Consider the following 22,981-nt stretch of genomic DNA (forward strand, 5'->3'; position numbering starts at 1 on the left):
CTCATTCCTGTGTATACTTTGGTATTTACACATTGGTTAGACACATATGTGATATTTACCATCTGATCATATATAATACATTGTTACATTTCACTTGTGTGCAGACCTTAGCATGTACGTGTGTAGTATTTGTTCTGCCTTATTGTCAATTAAGGGATTATAGCATGGACCCGTATTTACCTCCCGCAATATTTATGTGCTGTGGTGCCATCTACTGGTATCCCACAGTTTAACTTCTTTTATAATTTGTAGTTTACAATAAAGCATACCTTTTTATTTTGGTTCTCTTTGTAAAAAATGTATTATAGGATATTGCTCTTCTTTCCACTGAACCATATATATAGGTTCCATGTATATATCCTGGTATGGGTGTATTCCTCTAAACACTTGTACTGTATATGTGCCATTTTTGCCTGCTTTCTTTATTCTACTGGAGATACCATGTGTATTGAGGTAAGAAGAGGCTGATCTCACTGCTGTCTGCCTTGTCTTTCTGATCTAATACTGGCCAGGTGTACTGAGGTAAGAAGAAGCTGCTCACTCTGCTGTTCACCGTGTCTTTCTGATTTAATACTGGAGATACCAGGTGTACCAAGATAAGAAGAGCCCGCTCACATTGCTGTCCACCCTGTCTATCTGATTTAATACCAGGAGTACTGAGGAAAGAAAAGGCCACTCACGCTTTTGTCCACACTTTTTATCTGATCTAATATTGGAAATATCTGAAGTGCTGAGGTATGAAGAAACTGCTCACACTGTTGTCCACTGTCTGTCTGATAGAATACTGGAGATACCAAGGATTCACAGGTAAGAAAAGCCTGCTTACACTTCTGTCCATCATGTCCCTCTGATCTAATACTCGATATACCAGGGGTGCTAAGGTGAGAAGAGGCTGCTCACACTGTTGTCCACCGTCCAGGGCTGTGGAGTCGGTAACCCAAACCTCCGACTTAATTCCATGACACAGACTCCGATTCCCTCATACATGGCTCATGTTTAAGTGATAAATTTACTGTAGCACAGATTAATCTCAGCTAAAAGTCTAGACCCTTAGATCAGGAATAGGACAGACATTTATAGGACATTTCATAACTTTCCCAAATTCTTATGAAAAAACTATTCCCCACAAACTGCACTGAACAACTTTACCCAATTTATTATGTATTTTAGGAGTTGGAGTCGGTCCATTTTATACCGACATGCGATTCCGACTCCACCAAAATGGACACCGACTCCGACTCCACCTCCCCAGCCCTACCACCGTCTGTCTGGTTTAGTACTGGATGTATCAGGGGTACTGAACTAAGAAAAGGCAGCTCACATTGCTGTCCATCCTGGTTTTCTAATCTAATACTGATACCAGGGGTGCTGAGGTAAGAAGAGGATGATCACACTGCTGTTCACCCTTTCTTTCTGAATGATAATACATGGTATATGTTTCTCCAGCTCACTACAGGTGCTCCTATTAACATTCTAGTCATTTTTTCTGGTAGTGTAACAAGACCACAACCATTTTAATTCTATAATGATTACCTTCCTTGGCAAAACAATTGTGATATGCTAATATATTTAGGAATTTATTTATAATGACATTTCCTTTTGTTATTTATTTATTTATTCAATTCCCGGAGAACCCCATTAAGGAGAACAAGTACAATGCTGATAGTAATCTTGTTGCTGGGAGAACCTTATTTACTAACGTTATTGGATACCAAGGTTTCACATTATTTTTTATTTGAGGATTAATTGTATATTATGTAAGTTCAATAGCACATATCGATTAGAGGTATTTTTTTCAAGTGCAATTCAATACTATTGTTTTGTTGCCTGTAAAATTGTAATACAATTCTTACATTCTACATGTTGCACTAATAGTAATTTCACCATTTTGCTGCCTGGACAATTTAAGAAACACAACTAAAATTTAAATTATGAAATACAAAATGATAGTGTCATCCTATTTACTATATAATCTCTAAAAGAATAGTCCAGCCACATTATGAATATATTACCCAGCATTTTACTGTCATTAGTGCCATCATGTAATTTTGCATCAAAAAATAAAATTGTAAAAAAAAAAAAGTTTAAAATGTGCAGATTTTAATCAAGTTAATTAATACTATGTATATTTGCAAATTCAATTACATATCCATACAAATATATATAAACAAAACATAATCATGATCCAGATGCTGGTAAGTATTTGTCTATGCATTGACAAACATTCTGAATAGTAGAATGGGGTAATTAAATGTGGTAATACTCACCTCTTCTTTATCTCAATAAAAAAAGGATATATCCCCCAAATGTGACAGAGAGCGCCTTTAAAGAGAGTCTGTCAGCACAAAACGACTGTTCAAACTAAGTACAGGCGCTTGCTATACCCTTGGCATGGTCAAACATTTCATTTAAGTGCACTTTCCCACCTACTTGTTTTTCCTCTATCTCTGTTAGGGGGACGGTTGCAAACACTTTATTAAATAGGAACGCAACCGACCCCGGGGTCCGCGATGCAGCCTAGAGGACTGCTGCCGAACACTTTCCGGGTGGAAAGGCAAACGACAACTAAATGATAAACCCCTCCGTGTTAACTTCACGACGGAAAGGGTATAGCGGTACGCTCTATCTCCGTTTACTGCACGGAGGAGAGAGCGACTGGCGACGCACCTAACAATTATCTTAGCCCTTCGTGTTAACGCACACGGAAGGGTAAGACGGTTCGCACAATCCCCAAGAACCGCAGGGAGACGTGCGACCGTGGGAACAGCAGTAGCCCTGTCTTTGAAACAGGCGCTACACTATGGGGATTGGCGCTAAAGCGGTTCACACAATCTCCAAGAACGGCAGGGAGACTTGTGACCGGACTATGAGCAGTAGCCCTGTCTTCGGTACAGGCGCTACGCTATAGGAGACGGCGCTAGCGTGCGGGTGTGATTCCCGCCGGGTATTCGAGCACTCAGCTGGCATGCTACCGGACTGAGCAAACTCGCTCTATTTAGCTCACAGGCGGTTCGGGGTGTAAGGCGAACCCCCTGGTTAGAGCCAGTCAGCAAGGCGAAGCTACCTGCCTACTTTTTCTACCTGCCTAGCTAAAGCTATGGCTCTTCGAGGAGCCCAGAGTAAGCGTGCACACCACAAACAGCTAGCTCAAATGATCTGAGCGCGCCACCATGTTTGTGGGCGGGCCTTTTAAAGATTAAGCCCTGCCCCACTGTCGCACCATTGGTGACGACACCCGTGACCAATCAGGCGGTGCCAGGTCACCGGGTCAGGTGGGTGCCAACCCACCAATCATTATCCGCCAGGTCACGGACATGCTCAGTGCGGCAAATCCTGGACTTAGATTCCGCAAGCCCTGTCTCCCTCTGCAATCCAGGCTTAACATTGCTTGGCACAACTACCTGGGAGACAAACAGTGCTCGAGGACCAGCTAGGCGTTGGGGCTGACGGCGATGCTGAGCAGCATCAGTCCTGGCTGGACTGAAATGGGAGACCACAGAAGGTCCTGGACCCATTTCAAATCCAGCACCAGACTGACACCTAACAATCTCCACCCCCATCCCTCTTCCTCAATTGACAGCTCTGGCTTTATAGAGCCAGAGAAGGGCAGATATAAATGGAAAACAAGTGGGTAACAAGGTGCACTTAAATGTTTGGCCACTTCTAGGGAGCACCAAACACCTGTACTTGGTTTAAACAGTCATTCTATGCTGAAAGACTCCCTTTAAGTTGGCATTTTGATATTGACAGAATATCTATATATGTTAGTATTTTAGCCTCAATACAGTGGATATGATAGTGGATATGAAACAGAGCAATTAAAGAGAACCAGACAGCTGATACATGCTGCTCAATCAACGGGCAGCAAGTAACAGACAGTGGATGAATGATTCCAGACAGGTATATTTGACTTTTAAATGCTGCGACATTTCAGAGAAAAGCATACTTTATTAACGGTGCACTAACCTGTCAATTCAGGGTGGAGAGAAGCAGCCGGGGACCCACTTGTCCAACTAGTTTACAGGTCAGCTTGGTCCCCGATGGTTTCTACAATGTGTTTTTCTCTGAAACACTGCAACGTTTCAGAGTCATTCATACCTGGCTGAGATCATACAACCAGTGCCTGATACATGCTGCCTGTGGATTGGGCAGCATGTATCAGCTGTCAGGTTCACTTTAAGATATGATTGAAATATAGACTTTCAGCTTTAATTTGAGAGGGTTTCCAAAATATTGAATTAACTGTTTAGAAATTACAGCCATTTTTAAATAGTCCATTAAATTTCACAAACTCAAAAGTAATTGGACTCTGACTGCTAAATCATTTCATGGTCTGGTGTGGCCCGTTAAGAGTTTTATGTCATGAACAAATTTAGGAGATAACAAATCCAAAGTTGATTCCAAGTGTTGAATATAATGTTATTCAATGGCCAAGTCAATTACCTGACTTTAACCTGATTGAGCCTTCTGGAAACTCGATATTTGGTAATGTCTGTGTATTCCAGTTATTGGCTCAAAATTGTTAATATCCAAGTATTAAAAATAGTCTTTGCATTGCTACTTATATTTGTTTGTCCAATTTCTTTTGAGCCAGTAAAAATGCAATTTGTAATGTTAATTGCAATTAACATGATCATGTATACAACATATGAATATATTTATAATATGCTGTTCAGTTTATAGGTGGGCAATATTATCATGTCATTTCACTTATTCTCTTTGATCGAATGGTATCTACTTTATGCTACAGTGTTAAGTGTCTGAAGTGCATTGTCACTTGCTACTGATATTGACCTAAAATCAACTAAACAGTATGTGGGTTCTTAAGACCAATGCAGTGAGAAAATGCAATACATAAGCTTAATAAACGTGCACTTTACATCTGCTCTTGAGTGCTCTCCGGGGGATTCCCATAATTTACAGCTATTATGTTCATAGTTCTAATGGAAAGTCCACATCTAAGAAGAAATGCTAAACAATACGTAAAAATCTGAAATGTCAATCTTCACTTAAACTTATATTAGATAAAATTTAACTTGCACGTTTAAAAACAATATATCTATTTATTTTCCCTTAAAATACTCACCAGTTTAACTAATTTAGTAACTGGAAAGTCAAAACTCCAGGTTCAGCCATTTGGGATAATTCAAGTACATATTCTATACTAAAGTAAAATAGAATTTCTTTGATTTTAAACTTTAGAAATTAAAAATGTTAATTTCTTTTAAATGAAAAATACAAAAGAGAAATCTGTTACATTCCAACTTTTTTTAATTGAAAATTTTTATTGAAGAATTTTCATGTTTCACAAAATATAAATAAAAAAAGCAAGTATATGAACATATAACAGATTTCAATTAAAACAGATTAAGCCACTTATATAGTAGAAATGCATTGGATTATGATATTCAGAAATTCAGATTTTTAACAATCTGAAAAAGGGGGGCATACATACAAGACTTAAAATAGACAGATGGGGGAATGGAAGAATGAAGGTATTGGGTTGTAAGGATGAGGGGGGATTGAGTTAGTCAGTAGAGGTGCTTTTCAAATATTCAGGGATATCCAGAAAATATCACATTCCAACTTTAACCTAAAAGGATACTGAAATAAATGTTTATTACAGGTAAAGATTTAATAGTTTTTACCTGTTTAAATTCTTTTTAGGGGAAAGAGATCGAGATCTGCTTCTTGCCGATCTCTTGTCCCGTGATCTTGAACGTGAAGGTGAACAGCTCGAACTCCAAGAACTACCTCTGTTGCCATTGCTTCGAGCTGGACTCTTCCTTCTATCAAAGTTTTGACGATTACGCTTCACCGAAGACTCAGAACAACTATTTTGTTTACCACGACGATGCTTGACTGTAGGTCTAGGACATATAATATATATTGATTGAATTCATTTAATTATATTAGTAACAATTACATAACATTCATACATGTTTAAATTATGGTTAATTTGCAATTGCTTTTAAAAGTAGGTATAATTGGTACCTAAACACAATGATCGTACATATATAATCCAGTTTATTCATGCAAGCAAATTTGGCTCTTGATTATTACACCTAAATCAAAATAATATGAACTTACTTTTTTGTTGAAGCACCATGGGCCTTTTCTACTCCAGGAGCATGTGAAAATACTGATCCTTCAGAATCACTACTATAGCCTGTATGGCTTCCTGAGTTCATCGAAGCCTCTTTGTGTATCCTGGTTCGTCCTCTAGATCGTCCATGATGTCTCTCTGATGATGGTGACTTAGAGTGGCGCCTTTTTTTATCATCTGATGAACAGCGGCCACCTTTGCTTGATGAAATAGATCTTGGACTCCTAATATCATTACGATTATTAGCCTTGTGGCGGTTAGGTGATGTCTCCACTTTCGAATGTGTCTTTGATGTTGGAGATACTGAATTCACCCGCTGTGGAAGGAAAAGAAAAAGTAGAAAAGGGGGAAAGAAGAAAAAGGAGAGATGCTTTAGTATGAATTCATCTAAAATTAGCAAAAAAAAGTCAACTCACATTTGCATACAGCACGTTAACACAGAGATTCTACACTGAGACTATTCTTTCTGCTTAGCCTTCCGACCCCAACAATGCAGCTCATGCAACTTTGCATGCAAAAGGCAACAAAAAGTTGATAACAGAAAATAACTTTAAAGAGCAGGTGGGGAAGAGAGAACTCTAAGATTAGGACCTAACATAAAAAAAAGAATAAAAATAAAAATGTAAAGTCATGTAAATAAAGAAAAATGAATTTCGATAAATAAAAGATAGGACAAAACAAATAAAATAATTATAATAGTGAGGAGTGAGATTGACATCCGGACAAAACAGCACAAAAACTGGTAGAGATTGAGGAGGGAAAAAGGGAAAGTTGAAAATAAAATTAAATAAATAAAAATGAACTTAAATTCACAAATGTTACTGGAAATAAATAAATTGTCTTTTTTTTCATTTTAGTTTGTCTGAATTCCTTTTTTTCCGGCAGAGTACTGTTGAGCTTTCATCAGCACCCTATGTTCTTAGTTTTGTCACACTGTGATCTTTTTGATTTAAGTCCCTCTTGGTTAACATCCACTTACCAAGAAAGTGGCATTTCCTCCTTTAGTAGGTAAGGTATGAAGAGAAGGGAAAAGTGGGGCAACATAAGTGCATCATTAGATTCACAAAAATGCAAGAGAGATAGAGAGAGAGAAAAAATAATAAAGAAAAAAAAACACACAAACCCACTTTCCTGGCCTTGTAGTTTGAGAGTGGTTGTATAGGCCAATCATGAGGTTTGAGTGACCTTTAAGTACTTTCAGTAACGTAGTGAAGCTCAACTCAATTTGATCCTACATTATGTACTGTATTGTATTTTGTATTAATTTAACGTGAATTTTTGTACTGGAATTTACATTGATATCTAGAATGTAAGTAACTTAAGATGTAAAAAAAAAAAGTGAACCATATATTGTGTATGTCATGGATAAAAATATGGCAAAAAATAAAATAAAGCAAGAAAAAAATGTGGTATTCATATCTGGGCATAGTTCTCAGAGGAAAGTGGATTTTATGCCCAAAATAATAACGACTAAGATCTATGAATATCTAATACTATATTAATTTTGATATGATAATACATCTAAAAGTAAATACCGGTAAATATATGATTGGTAATTCCCATAAAATTTGATGCTACTGTATTGCACAAATTACTTGGGCAAGCCTATAGGCGAAAATCATTAAAATGTAAGACTGGACAATGGCTTAATTTACCCATAAAGTAAGTTTTGGGGGTGATGTGTCTGTGCAAATAGTTAATTGACTGCATTTTGTTTTATATAGAAAATGGAAATAATGATACCTTACAAGTATGGATGTAACACAAACATCAAAATTGATCTTTAAGAAAATAAAAGATTTAAGTTATAATTTATAAAGCCAACTGCAAGTTATAGTACTAGAATTAATTAAAATTGTACTTAATGAATAATTATTGGCTACTTATGAACACTAGTATATGCCTTTGGGAAAAGTGTTCATTAATTTTGATTATTAGAAGTTGCTAGCATTTACATTTCAAAATCCCTACAATATTCTGAATTGTCTTCCTCATAAAACATTTTGTGGCATACTTCTATAGGTTATGCAGATGGGATAAAAAATTCTACAGCTAAATAAAACAAATGTGAAGCAGTTTTGATACGTCACCCCATGGTCCACATGAATAATCTCACAAAGAATAATAATAACAATAAAAAAAATAAATAAATAAACTAAAAGCATGAGATATATATATATATGGGACTGTTGGTTGTAAAATGTCTAGTATAAAGACCAATTTAAAAGCATGGTATGATATTGCATGGCATCATTTACAGTTTTTAAAACCTAACATATATACTTATACATATGTCTACTTTTGGAGTAGGTTAGAATCAAGAGTTATACTAATACTGTGAAACTTATTATGAGTAATGAACAATACCTAGCTGTAACTACCTTCTTTTACCAATTTCCAAAAAGGTACCAAGTATCAACAAATCACCAAATGAATAAAATTCCAAACACAAATGCCAACACAAAAAGTTGTCTCCAAACTTGTCCCTCCATACAACTTTTCATCAATGTCGATATACCAGTATTATAATTCAAGAGGGTTGTATTCAAACCTGGGGTGCTGATATAGAACAATCACAGTGTGTACAGTATTGTGGGTACAATTTGACTTATCTGTCAACAAAATCAAATCACATCACCACATCACTGATGCTAAAACACAAAACTATCAGCAGCTTATCCATTTATTGCCCTTCGCTAATGTACAAATATGAGTCATACATAAGATTCACTCGTTACAAATAATGGGTGAGAATTAACAAACGAAATGCGCCTAACATGACTGTTACTTCTAGAGCAAAAGCCAGATAAAATATTTGTTATCTACAGCCACAATTCCAAAACAGCTGGGACGCTGTGTAAAATTTAACGAAAACAAAAATTCATTGATTTGAAAGTCTTTTAGCTATATTTTATTCACAAAAGCATGTAGAACACCCATCGAAGTTGAAAGTTAAACATTTTTTTATTTCATTTAAAATAACTAACTTATTTAGAAATTGATGGCAGCAATACATCTCAAAAATAGTTGGGACATGGTAAAAAAAAGGCTAGAAAAGTATGAGGTACTAGTGAAAAACAGCGATGGCAGCAACACATTTCAAAAAATTAGTACAGTGTAAACAAAAGGCCGTACAAGTATGAGGTACAGCAAGAAGGTCAATTTTCAACTAAGTTACATGACTGTATATAAAAAGAGCATGTTAGAGAGGCAGAGTCTCTCAGAAGCAATGATGGTCAGAGGTTCATCAATCTGTGAACAACTGGTCTAAAAATTGTAGAACAATTTTAGAACAATGTTTTTCAGTGTAAAATTGCAAAGACTTTTAATATACCGCCTTCTACATTATCATAAAAAAATGCAGAGATTCTGGTGAAATCCATGTGTACAAGGCCAAAAGTCAATATTCAATGCTCATGGCATCAGCCAGCACTGCATTAAAACAGGCTTGATTCGGTCGTGCAAATCAGTACATGGACTTCCAGAAATCATAGTCTGTAAACACAGTTCACTGTGCAATCCACAAGTGCAAGTTAAAGCTCTATCATACAAAGAAGAAGCCATAGATGAACACAATCCAAAAACGCAGACACCCTCTCTGGGCCAAAGCTCATATAAAATGGACTGAGACAAAGTGGAAACTGTTCTGTGGTCAGATGAATGAAAATTTTTAATTCTTTACGGAAACCATGGACACCGTGTCTTGCGAATTCATGGTGAGGAACCATCCAGCGTGTTACCAGCGTAAAGCCTGCATCTCTGATGGTATGGGGTTGCATTGGTGCCTGTTACATGTGTAGCTTACACATTTTGAAAGGCACTGAGCATTATATATAGGTTTTCGAGTGACATATGCTCCCATTGAGACAGTCTATTTAAGGGAAGGCATTACATATTTCAGCAGCACAATGCTAAACCACATACTGCATCCATCACAAGAGCATGACTCCACAGAAGAAGAGTTCAGGTGATAAACTGACTGCCTGCAATCCAAACCTATCACCAATAGAAAACATTTGGCACATGAAACAGAAAATCAGCCAAAGAAAACCCAAGACAGTTGAGCAGCTAAAATCCTGCATCAGACATTTTTGAGATATGTTGCAGCCATAAATTTCTAAATAAGTTAATGTTTTAAAATGAAATAGAAAATGTCTAATTTCAAATTCTGATGTGTGTTCTATGTGAATAAAATCTGGCTATAAGAAATGTTTAAGTCATTGCATTCTTGTTTTCTTTACATTTTACACAGCTTCCCAACATTTTATTAATTAGGGTTTTATTACAGTGAAATTAGCTGCAGGAGAAAACATGTTAACTGAATGTTCTCTAGTCATAGAACTTTGTAATGCTACTCAAAGAACACTTCAATACACTGCTATCCAAAGATCAAACATTCAGATGACTGAATGTTCCTATAGTATATCCATCTGAAATTGGCAACTATCTTTCAGCTTACCATAGTAAACATCTATAGAATTCTTACAACTGTTTTTAATTGGACATTTCCCACCACTGATTTTAATCTTATTGAGTTGCACGTGTCAAAAATAATCTCTACTGCATGCAACTATTTTTGTTACATTGTATTATTGGAAAGGTCTACATAAAAAAACAAAATTATCAATGTACGGTAGCTTTATTCATTTTACACTGCCAAATTATAATGTAATCTTGTACATATAAATTATATTGTGAGATCCATTACCAGAGCTGATATAAAAAATACTCTCTGTAAAGCTTTCTGAAATATTTTATACCGTGGGGAAAATAAGTATTTGATACACTGCCAATTTTCAAGTTTTCCCACCTACAAAGAATGGAGAGGTCTGTATTTTTTATCGTAGGTACACTTCAACTGTGAGAGACAGCATCTAAAAAAAAATCCAGAAAATCACATTGTATGATTTTTACATAATTAATTTGCATTTTATTGCATGAAATAAGTATTTGATACAATAGAAAAACAGAACTTAATATTTGGTACAGAAACCTTTGTTTGCCATTACAGAGGTCAGACGTTTCCTGTAGTTCTTGACCAAGTTTGCACATAGTGCAGAAGGGATTTTGGCCAATTTCTCCATACAGATCTTCTCCAGATCTTTCAGGTGTAGGGGCTGTCGGTGGGCAACATTGAGTTTCAGCTCCCTCCAAAGATTTTCTGTTGGGTTCAGGTCTGGAGACTGGCTAGACAACTCCAGGACCTTGAAATGCTTCTTACGGAACCACTCCTTAGTTGCCCTGGCTGTGTGTTTTGGGTCATTGTCATGCTGGAAGACCTAGCCACGACCCATCTTCAATGCTCTTACTGAAGGAAGAAGGTTGTTGGCCAAAATCTCGCAATACATGACCCCATCCTCCCTTCAATATGGTGCAGTCATACTATCCCCTTTGCAGAAAAGCACCACCAAAGTATGATGTTTCCCTCACCATGCTTCATGGTTGGGACAGTGTTCTTGGTGGTGTACTCATCCTTCTTCTTCCTCAAAACAAGGTGAGTGGAGTTAATACCAAAAAGTTTTATTTTGGTCTCATCTGACCACATGACCTTCCTTCATGCCTCCTCTGGGTCATCCAGATGGTTAAACCAGGGATTGAAGCTTGAAGAGGACAATTTGCATATTCCAGGTGCCTTCTGGGAAAAGCGAAGAGTCTCCTTCAGCTAGAAGATCGTTGGGTACAGCCGGGACCAGCTGCTTGGAAAGCATCGCCAAACCGCGCGCCTGTAGGCGCGCGAATTTGTTTAATTTGTTTATCCTAGGGTATCGCAAGAAAGAAGACAGACATCAAGTCAGCAGGGACAAGGAGCAGCATGGCAGATGTGACAACCTACATGGTGAGCTGCAACATGTGCTACATGTTCACAGATCGACCAGAAGCTGAAACCAACTTCACCTGCCAGAAGTGTAGACTACTGGCTCTTTTAGAAGGGACTGGAAGAAAGAATTGTGACATTAAAACTCATCAAGGAAAATGAAGACTTCCTGGACAGAACAGAAGCATCACTACTGGTCACGGAAAGTCAAGGAAGCATCAGAGAACCTCCAGAGGCAGACAAGTGGAGGCAAGTGACCAAAAGAAGCAAGAAGACCATGGAGACACCACCAACCACACAACTGAGAAACAGATTCCAAGGACTTGTGGAGGACGAAGATGGCACACCTAAGGATGAGGAACTACCAGCAAGCAAAAAAGGAAAGAGCACCCAGAAACACCCAGAAGCGACAAGAAAAAGGACAGCCAAGAAGGGAAGAAGAGTGGTGGTGGTGGGAGACTCACTACTGAGAGGAACAGAAGCAGCTATCTGCAGACCGGACATAACCGCAAGAGAAGTATGCTGCCTCCCAGGGGCGAAGATCAAGGATGTTACCGATAGGATACCGAAGCTCATCAGCTCCAAGGATGTCCACCCATTTCTTCTGATACATGTTGGCACCAATGACACGGCAAAGAAGGACCTACCGACAATCTGCAAGGACTTTGAAGAATTGGGGAAGAAAGTAAAAGAACTGGATGCGCAGGTAGTTTTTTCTTCTATCCTTCCAGTAGACGGGCATGGCGTCAGGAGATGGAACAGGATCCTTGAGGTGAACAACTGGCTGAGACGATGGTGCAGACAACAAGGATTTCTTAGAGATGCTATTGTAGAATATCTTAATGATAATAACTGTCTAACTCCATATCAACATGGATTCATGAGGGATCGCTCCTGCCAAACAAACCTGATCGCCTTCTACGAGGAGGTGAGCTCACAGCTGGATCGGGGAGAGTCAGTGGATGTTGTATACCTTGACTTCTCCAAAGCGTTTGATACCGTGCCACACAAAAGGTTGGTATATAAAATGAGAATGCTTGGTCTGGGGGATAATGTGTGCAAGTGGGTAAATAGCTGGCTGAGTGATAGAAAGCAGAGGGTGGTTATCAATGGAGTAAGCTCAGGGTGTGTCAGGGTTACTAGCGGGGTGCCTCAAGGGTCTGTCTTGGGCCCTATATTATTTAATATATTTATTAATGATCTAGTGGAAGGGTTGCATAGTAAAATAGCAATATTTGCAGATGATACTAAACTTTGTAAAGTAGTTAATACAGATGAGGACAGGGCACAGCTACAGGAGGATTTGGATAAATTGGGGAGTTGGGCTAAAAAATGGCAAATGGGGTTCAATGCCGATAAATGTAAGGTCATGCACATGGGAAAGAAAAACAGCAGTCACCCATACATATTAAATGGGAAACCGTTGGGGAAATCTGACATGGAGAAGGACCTGGGCGTCTTGGTTAATAGCAAATTAAATTGGAGTGCCCAGTATCAGGCAGCAGCTGCGAAGGCAAATAGAGTCATGGCATGCATCAGAAGAGGAATAGGGGCATATGATGAGAACATTGTTCTTCCTCTGTATAAAGCGCTGGTAAGGCCGCACTTAGAATATTGTGCACAGTTCTGGTCTCCGGTGCTCAGGAAAGACATATTGGAGCTAGAGAGGGTACAAAGGAGGGCGACTAAGGTAATAAAGGGAATGGATGGACTAGAATACCCAGAGAGGTTGTCAAAATTAGGCCTATTTACATTGGAAAAGAGAAGGCTTAGGGGAGACCTCATAAACATGTATAAATACATCAGGGGGCAGTACAGAGATCTCTCCCATGACCTGTTTATACCAAGGATGGTGACAAAGACGAGGGGGCACACTATGCGTCTGGAGGAAAGGAGGTTCCTGCACCAGCATAGAAGGGGATTCTTTACGGTCAGAGCCGTGAGACTCTGGAACTCTCTGGGAGAGGAAGTGGTGATGTCCAACTCACTTAAAGAGTTCAAGAGAGGCCTGGACACCTTTCTTGAGAACAATAAAATTACATCTTATGCTTAGTTAATTAATCCAGGGATTTAATCTGACTGCCAGATTGGTGTCGGGAAGTGAATTTTTCCTCAATGATGTAAATTGGCCTATACCGCATGGTATAGGAATAGCGGAATAGCTGCAGTGCACAAGAAATAGGCTGAACTGGATGGACGCTTGTCTTTTTTCGGCCTTATAAACTATGTAACTATGTATGTAACTATTGGCGAACTTCAAATGGGCCTGGACATGTGCTGGTGTGAGCAGGGGGACCTTGAATGCCCTGCAGGATTTTAATCTATGACGGCGTAGTTTGTTACTAATGGTAAAGTTTGAGAATTTAGTCGCAGCTCTCTTCAGATCATTGAACAGGTTTTCCCGTGTAGTTCTGGGCTGATTTCTGACGTTTCTCAAAATAATTCTTACCCCACGAGGCGAGATACTGCATGGAGCCCCAGACCGAGGAGGATTGACAGTCATTTTGTGTTTCTTCCATTTTGTAATAATTGTGCCTTCTCAACAAGCGGTTTGTCTATTGTTCTGTGGTCCATCTCAGCCTTGTGCAGGTCTACAATTTTGTCCCTGGTGTCCTTAGACAGCTCTTTGGTCTTGGTCATGGTGGAGAGGTTGGAGTGTGTGGACAGTTGTCTTTTATACAGGTAACGAGTTCAAACACGTACAATTAATGCAGGTAATGAGTGAAGAGTAGGAGGGCTTCTTAAAGAAAAACTAACAGGTCTGTGAGAGCCAGAATTCTTGCTGGTTGGTAGGTGATTAAATACTTATTTCATGCAATAAAATGCAATTTAATTATTTAAAAATCATACAATGTTATTTTCAGGTTTTTATTTTTACATTCTGTCTCTCACAGTTGAAGTGTACCTAAGATAAAAATTACAGACCTCTCCATTCTTTGTAGGTGGGAAAACTTGCAAAATTGTCAGTGTAATAAATACTTATTTTCCCCACTGCATAAGCAATGAGAAAGAAAGAAAGATGGAAAGAAAGATGGAAAGAAGGAAGCTGGAAAGAAAGATAGAAAGAAAGAAAATAGCAATAGCATGAACTAGAACTCAAAGAGGACTTGTCACTAGGTCAAAAGAGGATATTTTTTTTATCCTATATTATTCCTGATGGTTCTCTGAGTATTCTTTTTTTGATTTTGTTTTTCTTGCTTGTTTTTTTTTTTTTTTTTAAATATGCCGGATGGTTTTATTTAATGCTACTGGTTATAGTCTTTACTAATGAGGCGTTGTTCACAGAGAATGGCATGAGCCATGCCTTGGTAAAAATCATAGAAATTAGAATCAAATTAAAAGACCCATACTTCTGGAACCATATAACAGATTTTAAAAAAATAACGATCTATACACGGGAACTGGGGGAATAATGTAAGAGCAAAAACTGGCCTCTTTTGATCTAGTGACAGGTTCTCTTTAAGCATTTGTTAACTAATATCTACAGTAGCATGTAAAAGTTTGGCCACTCCTGATCAAAATTACTGTTACAGTGAACAGTTAAGTAAGTTGAAGATGAAACGATTTCTAACAGGCCTAAAGTTAAAGATGACACATTTCCTTTGTATTTTAGGCAAAAAAAATATATATTTTTTCATTTTTTACATTTTAAAAATTACAATAAAAGCAAACTCGGCCGATGCAAAAGTTTGAAAGTATCACAGCTTGTAAACGCTTTTTGTAGCCAGACAAGGATCTTTCAATTCTTGTTTCTTCCTTGGAAAATTCTTCCAGTTCTGTGAGATTCCTGGGTCGTCTTGCATGCACTGCTATTCTGAGGTCTAGTAGAATTTGGATAAATATTGCTGAAAAGGGGAAAATGTCGAAAAAGTGTATATAAGAACCCTTTAAAATTCACAAATTTATTTGAACATATTTAAAATGCACCAAATGCCCTGTGCACCAAAAAAACACTATATACAAAAAGTCAAGTTTTTAAATAAGACCGAATGTCAAAAACATCTGTCTAAATAGACCATTCACAAAAAATACCATACCCACAGAAATGGAAGGCACTTGCTTATGTCAACAAATAAATTCTGATAAAGAATGTTTTTTTATGTCAAATAAATATCTGACAATATTATTGACTTTTTGTAGATAGTGTTTTTTGGTGCACAGGGCATTTGGTGCATTTTAAATATGTTCAAATAAATTTGTGAATTTTAAAGGGTTCTCATATACACTATTGTGAGATCTAGCCACACATTTTCAATGATGTTCAGATATGGGGACTGTGAGGGGCATTGTAAATCCTTCAGCTTGCACCTTTTGAGGTAGTCTATTGTGGATTTTGACGTATGAATACTCCATCTGTAGAAGCCATTTTCTTTTCAACTTCAGCTTTTTTACAGATGGTGTAATGTTTGCATCAAGAATTTGTTGAAATTTCATTGAATCTATTCTTCCCTCTACCCGTGAAATGTTCCCTGTGCCATTGGCTGTAACACAACCGTAAAGCATGATTTATCTACCCACATGCTTAATAGTTAGCGAGATGTTCTTTTCCTGAAATTCTGTGCCGTTCTTTCTCTAGACATACCTTTGATCATTGTGGACAAAGAGTTCTGTTTTAACCTCATCGGTCCACAGGACTTGTCTCCAAAATGCGTCAGGCTTGTTTAGATATTATTTTGCATACTTCTGACGTTGAATTTTATGGTGAGGACGCAGGAGAGGTTTTCTTCTGATGACTCTTACATGAAGGCCATATTTGTGCAGGTATCTCTGAGCAGTAGAAGAATGTACCACAACTCCAGAGTTTTCTAAATCTTTTGCAGTTAAGCAGGGGTTCTGATTTGCCTCTCAAGGCAATCCTACTAGCAGCTCTCACTGAAATTTTGCCTGGTCTTTTAGACGTTGACCTTCACTGTTCCTGTTAAAGCGCACCTGTCAGCAGGACTGTGTTCAGTAATCTACATACACTGTGAGGTGGATGACATTGCACTGATTAAAATGATACCATGGTTGATGAAATTCGGTCTGTGGTTCTTGTGTAATCTTTACTTTCAGTTGGGAGACAATGATATGCTCGTGCTTCGGGGCGGCCTGTGGGGTGGGCTCTATCTGGTGCTCTGCTTGCTTTCATCTGTATGCTCTTATGACAGCTCACTGTGCCTATCTGTGCTCACTGTTGCTATCTTCTTATAGCCATCTCCTGCTTTGTAGGCCTCCATCATTTTCATTTTCAGAGTGCTAGGGAGCTGCTTAGAAGAACCCATGGCTGCTGTTTTTTGGCACAAGGTTAGAAGAGAATGGGTTTTTATAAATCTGGGAAATTTGCATCTGTCATAACGATGATAGTGAGCAAGCTATAACCCTAACAGTCTAATTAAGGTCTGAAACCTTGGTCAAGGTTATCTGAGCACACAAATCTCCTAGGGTGCCCAAACTTTTGCATCGGCCCATTTTCCTTTTTGTAAATTTTAAAATTTAAGAAATGACTATGACGCACCCCCTGGGCCATATTCTTTAGGGGAATACCCGGAGCCGGATCAGATGGGGGTTGTAGTCTTCCGAGTGGCTGTGACCCGGTCCGTGCCCAGGGTGTCAAGCTCAGTTGTATGTGGCAGTCCTACAGATGTTATTAAGTTCTTAATGTCGACTACGCCACCCGTTGTATTGCGGTCACTATGGCCGCCGCTGCAGCAGGGTCCGCTGAGGCTGATGGTGTTGGTGCAGCTTTTGATGGTATAACCCCCAACGGGTGGGGTATAGCCTCAGGGGGTCAGGTGCAGAGGATGGGGGTTGTGGTGGTGCAGCATAGATGTTAAATGACGACCGAGTCGGGTTGTGCAGTTTAGGGTATTTACTCACTGCTGATGTTCCGGTCACTCCAGCTTCAAGTGACCACCCGAGCCGTGCTGCGTCCACCAGGTCCTGGATCCAGCCAACCCCCAAGCAAGTCCGGAGCGTGACCCTGAGCTCTCCTTCTGTCCTTTCCTCTGGCCGTCCCCACTAGTGATCCACCTAGGTCCAGCTCCCTCGGGCCTTCTGTTGGGAGACCCTTGGCCTTGGGTTCCCTGACCCTCCACGTGGTCTGCCTTCGGGGTGGATGTGGTGGGTGGCCGTGGCAGACGCTGCCCACGGCCTCCGGTCTCTGTCTAGGGTGTGCTTTAGCCCCCACCAGTTTGGGCTCCGGTACCCTATTGCCGACTCTTCACCCGGGGATTGAATTTGGGTTCTCAGAGTCCTTTCTTTTTACCCCCTCTGGGTCTCTCTTCTTTCTCCTCTCTCACTCTGGCTCAGGCCGCTCTGCTCCTCTGCTCTCTTTCACTCCTCTGCAAAGGCTGACTGACTGACTCCACTCTGACAGACTGACCCTGATCTTTGATGGTGCCCACCTTAAATACTCCCTCTATGTGTGAGCTCAGGTGACCAGCACCCAATGAGCTCCTATCTTTACCCAGGCTGCTCCCCCTATCTGCCCCTACACTACTTGGGATGTACCACCCCCCTCCCACTCCAGCCAGGAACAGACTCGGTCGTACCTGCACATTTCTAAGTGGGAGTACCGTTGGTCTGTTCCCCGGAAATGGGATGTGTGTAGTGCATGCAGCCTACCGAGCTCAGTTCCACACTCCATCCTTACCCGGGAGTGGAATATCACACCTCTGGGTTAAGGTGCAATACCCCTGTAGCAGCCGAATCCTCAGGGTGCTACAACTATATATATGTTTTTGCCTAAAATACAAAGGAAATGTGTCATCTTTAACTTTAAGTCTTTTAGAGATAATTTAATCTTAAACTTGCTTAACTGTTCACAATAACAGTAGTTTTAACGAGGGGTGTCCAAACTTTTACATCTCACTGTATTATAGAAATAGTGCCAATTGGGACATGGAACATTTTCTCCTTTACAGTCATGCATCCATTGTGGATACTAGTCTAATTTGGTTGTGAACTCTCAATGAGATCACCATCTATTATTGTGAATGGTGGCTGCAGACAGGAAAAGTGATCAAACATCAAAGATATAATTGAAGAAAGAAAACAACAATCTGTCACCTAGAGTATCTGCTGTTTAAAAAAAATTAAGAACAAGAAAAAAATATAGTAAAGACACCACTATGCTTAATATGTCAAGAGATTCTTCATTTGAATAAAGCCAATTTTTTGGGAAATTGACTTGACAGGATGCTATGACAAGGGGACAAGGGGGAATTCTCTATATCTAGAGGAAAGTAGGTTTAATCCTCATTACAGATGGAATTTTTTTTTTACTGTTAACAGTATGACATTTTAAGGGAATTTATCAGCTGTTTTTTTGCTATGTAATCCGACCGCAGCATGAGATAAGAACAGAGACCCTGATTTCAGTGATGCATCACTTAGCTTTCTGGGTACAGCAGTTATGATAGTATTACAATTTTCTCTGCTGCAGTTCTAGTAGAGCTTAGATGTTAACCCCAACTATACCACATCTTTCTGTGACAATATATAGTGACAGAAATTTGCTAATCAGTGCTTGTGGGAGGGTTGGACTAAGATGCACAAGGTAGCTTGTCCTCTAGTGATAATCTCCAGCTGATAAAGTGCTGATTGTATTGAAACAGCTAAACACAGCCCAGTAACTAACACATCATTGTAATCAGGCTCTCTTCCACTACATCATGGTGCTCTCAGATTAGATGGAAAAAAAACTGTTGACAGATCCCCTTTTAGACTCTTTGCCACATTATATTGTGATGGCTGATTAACTGAACAAATTCGAATGGGGACTGAATTGCTTTCTTGAAAAATATATTACAGGTTGTGGGTACAAGGTACAAGCTTTCTGAAGATGAAACGCTGATCCAGGGGACTAGTCTGATTACCATATTTGGAATCGGGAAGGAATTTTTCCCTTATTATGGAGCAATTACCATCTGGCTCATAATGTTTTTGCCTTCCTCTGGATCAGCACATTATGATTATAGGTAGGACTTGTTGGACCTATGTCTTTTTTCAATCTTATCAACTATGAAACTATAAAACAATACCTTCAAGCAGTAACATTAAAAATCTCCAATATATAAATTGAAGGATTTCTGAACAAGGAACCTTAATGCAAAATTAACATTTACTGCAAACAAGTGCCTATATTAGCACTATAATAATGCAAATAACATTTGAAATGTACATTTTAAAGAGGTTATCCAAAGAACGCATTCACAGATAGGTAATGTATGATAGCTAGTGGTCCAACTGAGGGGACTCCATCAATCACTGCCACACCTCATGTAGTATTGTACATGCGTGACCACTGCATAATATACTCTCTATTGGAGCAGGGATCATGCACGCCCACTACCCCTTTTATACACCTAAAGAAGTGAAAAGAGTGATGGTCGCTCATGTTCATGGTCATGCTATTGCCCAATTCACACAAAGGACAAGTTCTTGTGATATAAGAACACAGAGGTGGTGGATCGGCACTCCATTGGCGTAGTGCTCGAGGAGTAGAATATGCAGAAAGAAAGTGGTTCCCGGCACTCACGTATTCAATGAATAATTGCTCTTTTATTTCATTGTCAATTCCAATGGACGTTTCAGCCCGTCCTAGGCTTTTTCAACAGCCTTTTTTTGTTGAAAAAAGCCTGGGACAGGCTGAAATGTTCATTGGAATTGACAATGAAATAAAAGAGCAATTATTCATTGAATACGTGAGTGCCGGGAACCACTTTCTTTCTGCAAGTTCTTGTGATAGTGGGAGTCCTAGACAACAAACCTCCATCGATCATTCATTTATCATTGCTGAGACCTGTCTAAAGGAAACAAAGTGCCCAATGTGACCCTGTTGTTTTTATCAACAATATCCAAATTATATTACTATTACATAGAATTTCATATCCAATATCCAGAATATTGTTCTTATTTTGTGTTTTGCTACACGCATAAATATATACAGTATGACCATAATGATGCTCATAGCTGGAAGTGTATCCCTATGCTTGAAGGCTCTCCCAACACTTTACATGCTTCATATTTTACACTTTGTCTACCATCATGATCTACCGTCCCACTACATGACGTAATTATATACATTTACTTTGTGTAGTTTGCTGCAACAATGATAAGAGGAATCTCAAATAGAGTTAATAGTGTCCAATAAATTGTGATACATGTTGACTGTCGATGAATTTCTTTCTAATTTTTTCTAAAGAAAAAAAAAAGAAAAAAATTGCAACTGAATAACAAAAAAAACCAAAACATTTAATTTGTATTCTTTAGGGTGTCCATAAAAATGAAGTGTAAGAATTTTGCAGCATAGCTGGTTACTTTTATTAAGTGTCATATTGTTAAAAGAAATTTAGGCATAAGTTAGATCAAGTAAGTCAAATGGAAAAAAACACTAATGAAATTTATAGATGTTATATAGGTGATCTTAACAATCTAGTTATTTGGGGATTGTCTACTTTGGATAATCCCCTCATTTTATAAGGCTTCTGCAATCATAGGCTCACTGGGAGACTCATCGATTGTCTCTAATCCATGAAGAAACCTGAAAACAAGTCCTCTAGTGCCTCTGCAGAAGAGATGAAGTATTACACATTCTCAATAAAATATATGGACTGTCTTTCCCACACAAAATCAATACATTGCCTATAGATGGCCTTATCCCCACTGACACTGGAGCGTGGCGGGGCTCCTTTCTCGAGATAGATGCAGCATCTATTATACATTAATGGCATATACTGTGAGTATATATGTCATAAATGTACAAAATAAGAATAACCCTTTAATGGAAGGGAAGATAAAAACAATAAAGTTGAATAAAACAAGGCATCCAAAAGAAATTATGATTATTAAATTTTGATCATGGATGACTCAAATAAACATTTTTTTAAATAAAAATTTGAAAAAAATAATCACGATTCACCAGTCTGGAATCTAAGAAAAAAAATTGTGTTGCTGTCAATATCTGCATAGATATTGATAAAAAAAATTCAGTCCATAACAAGCTTGAATTATTTTGTCTTTAGGACCAAATAAATAGAAAATCTTGCCAACATCAAAAAGAAAACATCAAGCTTTGTATATAAATACAGGGCTGCGCGCACTCCTACTGTTCGTGAAGCCATTGGTCCCATGCCAGGTTTTGAAACAAAACATGGTGACCTGCTGGACTTCTGATCATCCACAGTAGGGGAGATATAAGCACTGACTTTGAAAGCTTCAGGTTGTTTGTCAAGGTACAGTAAGATTATCTGAATATGATACTACATTGTTCTAAGAAAAAAAAAAGAAAATAGATTTTTGTGGCTAAAACATGATACCATTATACACATAGCTACGTCATTCTATATATGTGTCTAGGTTTTTTTTTTTGCAAGGTTTTAATTAATTACACACAAGATACTGAACTGAAGTAAAATAATTAAATGCAATCAAACATTAACATTGAAAAAAGGTATTGTGCTTCAACAGGCTCATCTTCAGATGTGAACGTGCAGAGGTAGACAAATACCTACCTTCTTAAATTGTCAGAGACAGGAATGGAACAATAACAGAAAAGAATAATCTCCACATTTGGAGTGCAGAATGGAGGAAAAAGACAATGACTCTTTTAGTAATGTGTTTCACATCCCTTCACTACAATTAGTTTTCTTGTTCGAATCAAATACATCAGCTAATGTACTACACCATCTTTAAATTTGGTATTCAATTTTACAGCCACTTTAAGGGAGGGAAGAGGAGGTGAAAAGAAACAGGTAGGACACTTTTTTTTTTTTTTTCATTAAACATTATGTGCATGCAGTGTCACCAGCAAAACAAATATGTAACAACTCAAGGACCCCCGACTAATTTGGAGGCCCTCGGAGAAGAGTCAAGAAAGTGAGAGAGAAAGTAGCAGAAGTGGAAGCCAACCAGTATGAAATGGAAACTTTCTATTTAAAAGGGAAGTCAACTAGTCTCTTATGTTGCAATTACTTAGTTCTTCTTTTAGCCTATATATCCTAAAACGATGTCAAACTTGTAAAACTCCTGTACTCCAGCATTATATTGCAAAACCAATGATTGAGTGTGTCTGAAATTAG

The 22,981-nt window shown here is 38.5% G+C and overlaps 1 protein-coding gene across 8 annotated transcripts in view; it reads right to left on the bottom strand.

Annotated features, from left to right (window-relative positions):
* SRRM3 (serine/arginine repetitive matrix 3) overlaps positions 1-22,981 on the bottom strand; it is a 598,168-nt gene that overhangs the window by 14,962 nt on the left and 560,225 nt on the right. For all 8 annotated transcript variants that reach the window (XM_073665425.1, XM_073665430.1, XM_073665431.1 and 5 more), the window contains 2 exons: positions 6,091-6,422; positions 5,649-5,870 (listed from right to left, as the gene is read on the bottom strand). In XM_073665425.1, the coding sequence (XP_073521526.1) occupies positions 5,649-5,870; positions 6,091-6,422 (554 nt within the window). The remainder of the gene's footprint in view (positions 1-5,648; positions 5,871-6,090; positions 6,423-22,981) is intronic.

This window comes from Phyllobates terribilis, unplaced genomic scaffold, assembly GCF_046119375.1.
Source record: "Phyllobates terribilis strain yellow unplaced genomic scaffold, ASM4611937v1 Scaffold_2__4_contigs__length_985480577, whole genome shotgun sequence".
NCBI lineage: Eukaryota > Metazoa > Chordata > Amphibia > Anura > Dendrobatidae > Phyllobates > Phyllobates terribilis.